The sequence below is a fragment of the Balaenoptera ricei genome, chromosome 9 (genome assembly GCF_028023285.1).
Source record: "Balaenoptera ricei isolate mBalRic1 chromosome 9, mBalRic1.hap2, whole genome shotgun sequence".
NCBI lineage: Eukaryota > Metazoa > Chordata > Mammalia > Artiodactyla > Balaenopteridae > Balaenoptera > Balaenoptera ricei.
Genome location: NC_082647.1, coordinates 65914022 through 65926577, shown reverse-complemented (window position 1 = coordinate 65926577; position 12556 = coordinate 65914022). Strand labels below are relative to the sequence as shown.

Here is a 12556-nt window from a genome sequence, read left to right as displayed (position 1 = left end):
CTTTTTCTTCTAGATTATGAATAAGGAAGAAGGACTCCTAATCAAGGCATAGTAGATTAGTGGGGGGATGGGAATAGGGCCCAACTAGCAGGAGGCAAGAGAGGCTCCCAAGGCACAAAACTTAAGGATTCACTCACTCCCAGGGACCTGCCGGTGCCTCCTTCAGTTTTGCTTCATAGGCCCTTAGCCTGACTTAGCCTCACCCTGGGTGAGAAGAGCAGTGAGTTGGCCGATGGTCTGAGGACACACATGTCCTCTCTTCCAAAGGCTGTTCATCTTCTGCATCTATTTATTTATTCAGCAAATATTTAATAAGTCCCTATTATATGTTTAATATTTAATTTGAAAAATAAGTTTTTATAGCACTGACCTTGATTATCTCTACCTTCTAACTTAGACATTCCAAGAATCTGTCAGTATTTTAGGGAGGTGCAAGGAACTGTGAAGTTTGAACAGGCGTAAAATTATGAATTACTTTTTCTTTGAGCCGAAGTGTCTCCCTCTGTGGAAGTCCCTTTGACTCTATTTTTTATTTGTGCCTTTATTCTCTTCTATATTTAAGTAGATATATTATCTAAAGCCTTTCTAAGCAGTACCCATGCAATGGCATTTTGGAGACTTTCATGACTCAGTCTAAATTCCATCTGGCTTTTATATTGCTCCTCTATGGTTACTGATTATTTAACCTAACAAATTCATATAATGTATTCATAATAAAACATGGCTCTTCACTTTGTTTTTAGAAAGGAATAATGAGGGGAACAATGTTAGGTGTTCAGACAGACTAATAAGAGAGAGAAGTTAAGACAGATGAGTCTTTGGTGGCCCTTTTAGAGGTAGCACCTTTCTCTTTTGGTTAGTTTGAGAAGAGGATGTAGTGTCCCCATCTGCTAGGTGCTTAGAAACTTAACTCGTATTAGACACTCAAGGAATAGTTTCATGGAAAAAAAAAAGAAATCATTTTATGCAACTGATGTAATTGACAGAACACCAGCATCAAACTTAGAGTGTCTGGATTTAAGTCAGAATCCTACCATTTATTTTTTAATTCCAAAATGGGGATAACATTCCTGCATTATACATGTGTTAGGATTTTTGTGAGAATATAAAAAAAAACTACGTGTGTAAAATTGCTGTGTAAATTGACGTGGCTGAGCAAAATGAATTTTTATTTATAGTAAAGTATGGCTTTAAAATAATTAGATGGTAAAGATCATTGAAAACAAAAAAAGAAAAGAACACAGCCCTTTCCTTCTTAGGTTCATGAAATCCCTTTCAAAAGGACAGAGTTGCATTACATAAGAGGAAAGAAATCGATGTCTAATGATTTTGCAAAGTAAAATGAACACCTTTTTTACATCTTTGTATCTTTAATATGATAGGATAAGACCAATATTAATATGGTAATATTTACTTTGTAAATATACACATTTTACTATGAATATGTTTTTCTGCTATGCTCACAGAATCTTGGGTTCCACTCACACAATACAGAAGAACTATTTTAAATTCTAGAAGGATCCAGAATATCATTAGTAAGATATTATCTTTAGCTACATCCTACTAAGCATAAAATAAAACTATTTTTTGTAAAAGTTATACTATTACGGATAGTTATACTATAAAGGATCTTTAAAGATAATCTTTATATGACTTGTGATATTCAACAAATGTTATATAAATCTGTGATAGCTAATGTCATTGACTATTTTGATATTCAAATAAATCAGAGATTTCCCTGAAGAATTACTGCATCACAGATTTCCATTGAAAAATCATTTATTGACAACATTTCTTAACTATTTCATCCTTAATTGTTTCCTAGCTTATAAGACAGTACATTCAACATAAAGCTAGATGTAAAGAGACTTCATTTATATATTTGTATCGTTAAATGTCAGGGGTTAATGTCTACAGCAACCCCTCTATAGAGACAGAATTCTGTGACTTAGTTCAGAACAATGTGGGGTTTTCTACACAATACAGGTAAATCAAGGAAAGAAAAGTAAGGTAAAACAAATCTACAATTAAATAATTAAAATATGAAAATGAGGATTGTGTTGGAAATTGTGAAGAAATTGTTACTAAAGGGATGTCATAATTAGAATCATATAAAGTTTGTATCTTGGCAGAAAGAAAGGAAGGGGTAATAAAGAGCTAAAAGAAATCAATGGAAGGCTTGAAGTGAATCGAAGCTAGTTTTAATTGAATTTGTCATGATTTGGATGATGCAGTGTTGAGTGAAACACATAATGGATCATGTCATGTAATGTTAATTTTGACAACTGTAAATCAGACTAGGAAACACTGTGAAATCATCATGAATGATGCATATGCTCTGCTGTGGCATCTTAATTTTAGACTTGCAAATTTGATTTCTGGAACTGTTTGCATTTGAACAACCAAAGCAGAGTGTTGTGAAATAAATCAATTTGAAAAGAAAATATTCCCTAATGTGATTTGTGGAGTTTCTTGGTAAGAGTACACTGGTGACATACTTTTGCATAGCTTCATTCTCTCTCGTACTTTCATTATGAAGCTGACAGTCTAGAGCCAGGGGAGCCAGAGGAACAAGTGAAGCTGAGAATAGGTTGGAAGTAGGGGCAGGGGTTGGGAGTAGGTCCTATTTTGTTGATATGGTCAGAGCTGTATAATCCATAGCGAGCGTTTATTGCTTGCCAGGGACATTTGCTGAGAATGGGTGATGGAAAAGTACAGGTTGAATGAACAGTAATGATGAAAAAGGTCTAGTTCTATCTTCCTGAGCCTAAATGAAGTGCCTCAGTTGTGCTAGATTAATTTGCTTTTGATAATAAGAACATGTTTTATATCATTCATATGCAGTATTTTGTCAAGTAGAATGTGAACTACTTGAGACTGTCTCTTGATTCTTGTTCCCTATCCCTCTACTGTGAGAGGACTTTGAGGAGGTGCTCAGCGCTTGACAGCTACCAAAGGATGAGGGGGTGTAATCATTAACACCTAGTAAATGCAACCCCTGAAACTGCGTCCATTGTTCTGCATGGATCGTCTCTATTAGAAATGACCACGTTGGCAACGTCAGTTTTAAAAGTTAGAATTTCAGATATGTCTTATACCTGTAATCTCCTTATATGCATTGCATTTATTATTTCATTAGTATACAAATGCATGATAGTACTTCTATATGTAAATTAAATACATTAATCTAGGACAGTAACCTTAATACCATAGGTATATCATTGATTTAAAAAAAAAAAATTCTGGTAAATTTTGTCCAGAAACTTTTTAAAAGGGAAGATGGGTAAAAAGAACATTTTAGACTTCTAAAAAATGCTAAAGAAAAATTGCTAATAGTACAACATACTTCAGTAAAAGAAAATGATTGTTGACCACTTATTGGAATTACAACTTTAAGGTATGTGTAGAAGAAGAAAGGTGTGAAGAAAAATAGAATTGTTAATTACTTAGATAACTAGTTTTTATTGAGAAAAATCATCACGTAACTGATGATATGTTTGTAAACCCCATGGTTTGCTTTTACCAACTTACTCTCTGGATTTGAGAGAGAAGTACACCGGATGTTCAGAAGGTGTTACACCAGACTAGAACCTCGCTCTAGGTTAGAGGTGAGTACTACCTGATAGGGGTGTGCAGTGTCAGCAATTTTCACTTATACAAAGGCAGAAATGATGTGATTTTGGCACAAATAGAATATTATAAACTTGTCACATTATTCTAGGAAGAGAACAGAGTTAAATATTAATTATACAATCAGAAATTCATAAATATTTAAACTGACTCACAAATTAGGATCACTTGATACTCATATTTCCTTGTGCCTTTCTCCATATCCCCTACGGTCTTGAAAGTACAAAGATTGTAAAGAATAAAATTGTTCTCTACTCGTATGGCTATTTTAATTTAAAAGTCTAGATAAAGCACACAAATCATATCAAAATTTATCTTTGAAACTCAGTTGTTAATGCCTAGATATGGTGGCAAAAATCATAGTTTAATCACTTATGAGCATTTGTTGCAGTTGTCAATATTATAAAATTACATTGAAATTTACATCTCAAAGCTTTGAAAATCCAGTACATTTCAGTAACAGTAAATGGAACCAGTTTCTTTTTGTTTCTTATTTGCTTATCATGTTTCCTTGCTGTGTGCCCTCTAGCTCATAAATATTACATAATATAATTATTTTTTTAAAAATTAGTTTTATTACTCTTCGTACACAATGGAAACGAACTTATTTTTCTGTTTATGTAAATAATATTATCTTTAAACTGAGAACAATATATTAAAATATAAAGAAAAAGTAAAAGCCACCTAGAATCTAACCACCCTGAAATAACCACCATTAATGTTTTGGTGCCTATGCATCACATTATGTATCTATAGTGTATCATGTAATTTTACATAAATTTATTGTTATTCCCTTTCTTGAATCATATTAACACATCAGGCACATCCCGTTCCCCCATGAAGTGTTATGTTAACAAGCTATATTCATATGAACCTGCACATATTGATTATATATATGTATGCAAATGCACAGCTAACTTATTTTGCTCATTTTTTTAATAATAGATCATATTGTACACATTTTTCTGTGTCCTATTTTTTGCTAAATAAAACCTCACAGAAACCTTTCCAATTTATACAGAATAGTTCTAATCCATTGTTTTTAAATTCTTAAGTTCCCTGTTGATGGGGTTAACTTTATTTCTGGTTTATCACTACCAGGAACCAGCCTGCAATAAATATCCTCATATATATTTCCATGTGAATTGGTATTTTTATTTATATAGGGCATATTCCCAGGTGTAGTATTGCTGGGTCAAATTTTATTTTAAAAGATATTTCTAGATGCTTTCTGAAAAGGTGGTAACATCAAATATTTGCATTCCCAGTGTTTGAGGTTACTCTTTTCCTCTCATTCCTCTAAACAAAAGCTCTAAATTATTGCCAGTCTCATGCCTATCAAGTGACATAGCATTATTATTTGAATTTTCATTTCCCTGGGTAGCAAACCTGAGCATTTTATCATTCGCATATGGACTTCTGAGTTTCCTCTTCTGTGCATCTGTGTATATAATAAACAAAAGATATGTATTTTTTCTCTTTTATGTGTTTTGTTCTTATCAGTTTATAGTAACTCATGTTATTTTATGGTAACTAAGTCTTCATAATATTCATTAAATTTTTTTCAAATTCACGAATCTGCCGACTAGCACAAAGTTTAAATTTTTAAAACATCAGATATGTATTTTTTTTCTTTTACAGCTTCTACATTTTCAGTTGAGGTTAAGGTGGCCTTCCTAGTTATGGGTTACACATTTAGTCTCCTAGATTTTCTTGTAAGACATATTGTGTTGTTTTAATTTTAAATTTACATTATTTCTCTCTGGACTTTATTTTGTGTATGTACGTGAAAGATAGGGCTTCCTTTTTAAAATTTTCTTTCCTCTGGACATCTGGCTTTGCTGGCACCATTTTAAAAGGTCCTATCTTCCTCATTTACTTGACCTGTCAATACCTCAGATTTTTCAGATTCTAATTCTGGATTCTCTATACTATATGACTGATATGTTTTTCTTCTCCTGTTCAATAGCATGTACATTTTTCTCTAGGGAATATATAATGTATTTTCCCATATTTGGAATGGCAAGTGTGCTCCTTTCTACTTCTTTTTAATGATTTTCTAGCTATTCTAACACTGAGGTCTTTATATCTAATTACAGGACAAACCATGTTGTGATTTTAACTGGAATAATTTATATTTGAATATAATTATAAACTACCAGCAAGACTATATTATGGTTTTCTGTATCTTCTGCTCTTGTATTGTGTATCATCTTTTAAAATAATACATTATAATTTTTATATCAATTTTGAATATTTCTGGCTGTCTTTATTCCTAAATATTTTATAGGTGATTTTTTTTCTTGCTAATATAAATAGAATTTTTTTAATATTTCCATGTCTAGGTGCTTATTACAAGGGTAAAGCTGTTGATTTTTATGTCTTTTTAACTTATAGCCATCCACATTGCCAATTCTTTTTTTAATTCCAAAAATGTTTTATTAGAGTCTCTTATGTTTTCATAGTATACAGTGGTAGCATTAACAAAAGAAATTTCTCTCTCATCTTTTCCAGTGTTTATGTCAGTTATTTCATTTGCATGATGTTTTTACTTGGGTGAACAAAGCAGTTTCAACTCTAACAGTGATCAATAAAAATTTGTTCCCTGGGGGCTTTATTTAAGTTCACTGAAATAATTATTTTTAATTATTTAGTGCAGAAGAAGAAAATATGTGAACTAAATCAAGGCATTAACTAGTAATATGGTATTTCAGTTCTCTTATCTTCAGAAGTTCTGCAAATAGGAAACCTCAAATTTATTCTGTGCTTTAGATTGAAATTAGTATACTATAATAAAAATAATTAGAGATGAAAAGCCTTGTAACATTGACTGTGTTACACAGTCTGTGTAAATTGAATCCTGTCTAAGGAAGTGCACAGTGTTACTAGTTAAGAGTTCATGTTCCAGTAATTCCCACTGGAGCCCGGAGCTGGCAGTGAGACCTATGGTCTTCAAATACAGTAATACGCGTTCTACCTCTCTGCTTGCTAATTGAAGACAGACTCTTGATAATGGCAGTTTTCAATTAAATCTAGATCTTAAATAGCCTATTACTTAAAGAAGAGTAGTTAAGTATTGAAACAAAACATTGTGGTTAATTTACCTTTATCCTAGTTCACTTCCGAATTAGACCAGACATTAACATCTAACAAAAGGTAAGTTTAATGTAACAACGAAGGAATTGGTGATTGTTGATAATCTACGATAAATAGAATGCTAAGTAGTGTGAACTTTTAATGTCATTTGCCAACCATAAAAGTGTTAGAAATTTATTTCAGGTCTCTTTTAGCATTCATATAATGTAGTTATAATCTGTCTACTTCCAATAAGGATTTGGGGGTGGTTTACAATAATAAAGCAAAATGCATTAACAAATGAATGAATGATATATACATATATACATATGTAAATGCAATTAGTGAAAGAGGAAGGGAAGGAAGATAATATATGAAGTTTTAAAATCACGTTTGTAGGTTAGCTATAGCAATTGGAAACAGAAGTTAGATCCTTATACCCGGGCAACTAGTAGAAAGAAATGAAGCATGATTCTTATTTAATATGTGTCTGTACGTGTGTGTGTTGTGTGTATACTGGTTTCCTCTGTCAGCTGCTGGTGAATTTTGGAGCGCAAGTTTATATAACAGTTGTATAAAGCAGTTCAAGAGGGGTCAAAATACTATGGACCAGATAGAATGTTTCTTTTGGCTAGAGGAAATCTTGGGTTCCATAGAATGTCTTGCTTGGATATATCTGCTTGAACTGCTTGCAATTATTTTGCAAAGCACTGGTACACCGTCACTGTCAGTTCTAAAGATACTGCTTATGTTATCTATTTAGCAACTTTTTTTCTGAGTCTCCTTGAAGAATAAGATGATGATTACCTTTAAAAAATAAAAACATTTAGCCCGCCCTGGGCGTGCCGACCCGCCAGCCCCCTGAGTGCTTCCTGACCCCCAGGAGTACTCCACGGCCGTGGGCACGTGGTCGGTGGGCTGCATCTTTGGGAAGCTGCTGACTCAGAAGCCGCTGTCCCCTGGGAAGTCAGAAATCGATCAGATCAACAAAGTGTTCAAGGACCTGGGGACCCCCAATGAGAAAATCTTGCCCGCTACAAAGACCTCCCCGCCATCAAGTAGACGCCCTTCACCGAGTACTCATATAACAACCTTCGCAAGCGCTTCGGGGCTCTGCTTTCAGACCAGGGCTTCGACCTCATGAAAAAATTTCTGACCTACTTCGCTGGACGGAGGGTCAACGCAAAGGACGGCCTCAAGCATGAGTATTTCCGCGAGACCCCCCTTCCCATAGACCCCTCCATGCTCCCCACGTGGCCCGCCAAGAGGGAACAGCAAAGTGGGAAGCGGGGCACCAGCCCCCAGTCCCCAGTGGGAAGCCTGGGCTACAGCCAGCTGCGCGAGGACGACCTGAAGGAGGCGGGCTTCCACCTCGCGACCACGAACCAGGGGGCCTGGGTCCCGGGCCCAGGCTTCAGCCTCTAGTTCTGGGGCTCAGAGCCGACCCCGGACCCACTCTGTGGAGCGCCGCCCGCTGAGGCCCAGCTGGGACGGCGGCAGACGCTGGAGGCGGCGTTTGGGTCCAGACCCCGGTCTTGGCCTGACCGGGCGCCGCCCCTGGCACGGGGCTGCCATGGACGCGACCTCAAGTCTAAGACTGCTGGTCCCATGGGGTTTTCCACGTTTTCTTTTTATTTTATCTCGGCTTGTAAATTTCTAGAACTAAATCACATTTTTCTTGTGGGAATAAAAAATAAAAACATTTAAATGAATGGTGGCGTCAGAGAATAAAAATCAATCTGTGAGAATTCACAACCTTCTTCTGCTCATTTTATTATGTAATATTTTCCCCTTTGCCTATTTTCTCTCAAGATAAAAAAGGAAAGAAGTTGCAGGGTTGTATTCTCTCGAGAAAAGCAATTAGAGCAAAAGAAGAACTAGACTTTTCAGGGCACTGTGGCCTACGGTGAAACAAGACCTTGGGGAGAGCTAAGGAGGGAATGGCCCAAGTGAGAATGAGAGAGCCTTCGGAACCAAGAGGGAAAGGTTGAAATAATTTAACAGTGAGCCACTTCCTGGGATTTAAGTGAATAAGAGAAAACCAGCAATTTAATCACGGCTGCTGGGAAACACATTTTATAGACTCCTTTTAATGTGTGAGAGAAATTGAGAAACGACTGAATTTCAACTTTGGCTCTGCTTTTTAAAGATCATACTTGGATGAGATAAGGCAATGCTGTACAAAAATTTATTTCTGCCTCTCTAGGTAGCCTTGGATCAAAATTGTCAGACCATATTGTTGTTTACAGGACATGTGCCTTAATCTGTTACTGGTGTTCCCACATACGTCCTCTGGACTTACAATAAAATTTATAAAATTATAAAATTTATATGTCCAACTTAGTGGGAAGAGAGAGATGAAATCAGAACACCACTCTGAACTAATTCTAAGTGTGTTTTGTGATGATGCATTTTCCTTTTAAAAGCGGAGAAATTGAGAAGTGGGACAACTTCATGAAGGTAGGAGTAGCAAATGAGTCAAGAGTTATGGAGACTAGTAATGATGTTGAAAACATGCTTATACTGGTGCAGAGATACATATAAAAAGTGGAGTATTAAAAGGTTTTTCCTAGATTTACTGTGTAGAGCAGGGAATTATATTTAATATCTTGTAATAACCTACAATGGAATATAATCTGAAAAAAAGATTTTATCTATTTAAAATTTTTGTATATAACAAAGAAAGTATCACAAATCAGTGGAGTAAGGAAAATTTATTCAATAAACAGTACTGTGACATTAGTAATGTATAAGAATTTAGCAACAGAAAATCATTTTTAAAAATAAATTTAAAACCTTACTGTACACAGTACAATAAAATGAATACTAGTGAGATATTTTTAAAATGTTGAATAATGGAGGAAAATAGAAGAAAGCAAATAAATATTATCTAATTTGTGGATGATTTCCTCCATTAAAGTAATTAAAATAATGGAGGAAATTAGAGAGGTCAAAATTATATAATGTGGTAGATAAAATACACTGGGTGAGACCAGACAAATCTGGATTAAATCAGTGTTCTTCTACTTATTTCAGACAGACTACATTTACCATAATTGCACATTACATTTAGAAACTGGCAACTGAAAGAGAGCCAAAAGAAAAATATATACTCTCCAGCTAAAGAGGGGATGAAGCTAAAAAATTGAAAGCCACTTATAAATAATAGAAATTGAATACATTATAAATGAAAATACATAATTTGGTATTTGGCCAAAACAGTAATTACAGACTTAAGTGAATTTATTAGAAAACTAGCATACTGGTCAGTTGTCTTATCTGCAAATAAGAGACTCCATAACAGCTAGTTTAAAAGCAGAAAGGAGTTTATTATTGGCAATGGACAGAGTGCAGAATTCCAGAGAGAGCCAGGGAAACAAGCTTTGAAACCACATGGCCAGAAAAAGTACAGCTGGGAGAATTACCCAGTCCCACCAGGGGGAGAGTACCAGCAGAGGTCCCATGTCTTACTCACCACTCCCTATTCAGCACCCCTAAAGCCAGAAGCTGCACACTAGCTGGTGAAGAATAGCCAGACATTTGTGACTACTTGCCTTCTTCTCAGGATGATCTCATTCCTTAAGTTGCCTGAAGGTAGTGTTCATATCCTTTCCAAGTTGCATACAGTTGCATTTACTTATCTAGGCCACGTGTGTAACCCAAGCTGCAAGGGAGCCAGGATACCTGGTCTTCATCCTTCCAGTCTCTGATGTACACGAAGACATGCTCCAAGGAGGCTGGAGTAGAGTGAAGTAAGATAGTCTGTGCTATTTGCCTTGGTGAGCCATCCCCTTTTTTGGATGCTCAATATTTATAATACTTTGATTCCATTCTAATATTTCAAATATCAGTAGTAACAGCAACATGCTGTTGAAATTGAACTAGCCCTTTTACGGAGGAAAATATGTTCACCTTCTCTCCAGATTCTAAATATTCACTAAATTCCATCCCTTGATGATATTTATTTCTCTAAATCAACTACAGTCAAAATTTAGATAAATCTGTATCATGATATTATCCACCACCAGAATGCCCTATATAAAATAGAAAGGACAATAGGGAGAAAAAAATGAATATGATTAATATAAATGAAAACATGTATACATAATAGAATAAGAAAGAAAAGTTAGCCCAATACTAGTTTCTGTAATTGTTACAAGAGTATAGCTGTGATATGTAACTTAGTTCTTTCAGTGTGTATTCAGTTTTCCTTTCACCTTCACCTAGAATTGCAGCTGTTCAGGATCCTTTATCTAGTGGAATGACCCAAACCTTGCATTCCCTGTTGGTTTGAGGTTGGTAGATCTGCCTTCATAACACTAGACATGGCGGTACCAGGAGGCACCCCCATTGTGAAGCAGCACCTCCATTTGTCTGTGATGATCACAGGAAGAATCACCACACCAACTAAGAAACTCCTCCTTTTTTTGCTGCTTGATTTAGTGGCATGAAGAACCAAAAACAGCCTGTTGTTTGCATCAGCTTCCAAATCACTAGACATAATCTGCTAGTGGAAGCATTCATCATTTGGAAGCTAAAACCTCTACAGCAGGATGTCCAAAGTCCTGCAAACCAAAATTTTTTCAAGTGGATCATTAGATGTAACTTATTCTACCCTTTGGTTCCCAGAAATATGTATATTGCCTCTGAAAAAAATAGCACCGTATATTTACTGCTGGTACAGGTAAAATATCCCAACTTCACCAGCTATTTTTTCTCAGATGGCACCTTAACTGAAATATCTTTTGACTATTCTATCTTTCCATAGGGCCAGTTACTTCTGGATGATGAGGGTACGTGTTAAGACCAGTGAATTCCATTGTGATCATTTCATTGCTTTCATCCATTTGCTGTGTTTCATATATTGCTTCTTTTTTTTTTTAATTTTATTTATTTATTTATTTATTTATGGCTGTGTTGGGTCTTCGTTTCTGTGCGAGGGCTTTCTCTAGTTGTGGCAAGCGGGGGCCACTCTTCATCGCGGTGTGCGGGCCTTTCACTATCGCGGCCTCTCTTGTTGCGGAGCACAGGCTCCAGATGCGCAGGCTCAGTAGTTGTGGTGCACGGGCCTAGTCGCTCTGCGGCATGTGGGATCTTCCCAGACCAGGGCTCGAACCCGTGTCCCCTGCATTGGCAGGCAGATTCTCAACCACTGCGCCACCAGGGAAGCCCCATATATTGCTTCGATTCAGGAAGTTTAAAGCCCAGTAAATAATGTTACAATATTATTATATCTATCAATGTATTACATATGATTAAAAATACAGTCTGTATAGTAGCTTTTCTGAACAAATAAGGAGATTTAATGCCTAGCAAACCATTAAATCAATGATATGGTTATTATTAATATCAATGAAATTGATCATTAATATTTATTACTGTGTAAACATTTAATGTACAGTAACTGTTTTCAAAAGTAATAGGTCTCCTGCCTGAGTACACTGCTATCCATTAATGTTAGAATTAATATACTATGAGGAATAGCCTTAGTAATCAGTTATCATAGGATATGTAGTATGATAAAATAACATATTATAGTCAGTTCTTCCTCCTAAAATTAAAATCTATATATTTAAAAGTGCCCTCTGCATATATTTAATACATTGACTTCATCCACTAAAATAAAAATTGGATTCATTTCTTTTATTGCTCATTAAATCTTGATTTAGATAGATCTTCCCTAACACTTGAAATAGACTTGCAATAAAAGAAAACTGTATTTTAACTGAAAAAATATCTTTCCAAGTTCTCATAGTTTTGACAAATATGTACAAGTCAGGTTGAAAGATGAGGTTCTTTCACATCTGTGGTTATTATTGTCCAGATCAGACTTCCATTTATAACTCAAAAC

The 12556-nt window shown here is 35.4% G+C and overlaps 2 protein-coding genes across 2 annotated transcripts in view; both read left to right on the top strand.

The window, feature by feature from the left end:
• Positions 1 to 12556, top strand: part of THSD7A (thrombospondin type 1 domain containing 7A) — a 455098-nt gene that overhangs the window by 207668 nt on the left and 234874 nt on the right. The window lies entirely within an intron of this gene.
• On the top strand, positions 3561 to 8130 carry LOC132372188 (cyclin-dependent kinase 11B-like). The gene is made up of 2 exons (XM_059934368.1): positions 3561 to 3608; positions 7768 to 8130. Exons 1-2 carry the CDS (start codon positions 3561 to 3563, stop codon positions 8128 to 8130), a joined length of 411 nt encoding a protein of 136 aa, XP_059790351.1.

Bases quoted from the DNA above. Each gene is read 5' to 3' on its own strand.
- LOC132372188 (XM_059934368.1), top strand. From the start codon at position 3,561: ATGTTCAGAAGGTGTTACACCAGACTAGAACCTCGCTCTAGGTTAGAG. The intron at 3,609-7,767 runs GTGAGTACTACC...GCCATCAAGTAG, and splicing joins AACCTCGCTCTAGGTTAGAG to ACGCCCTTCACCGAGTACTC.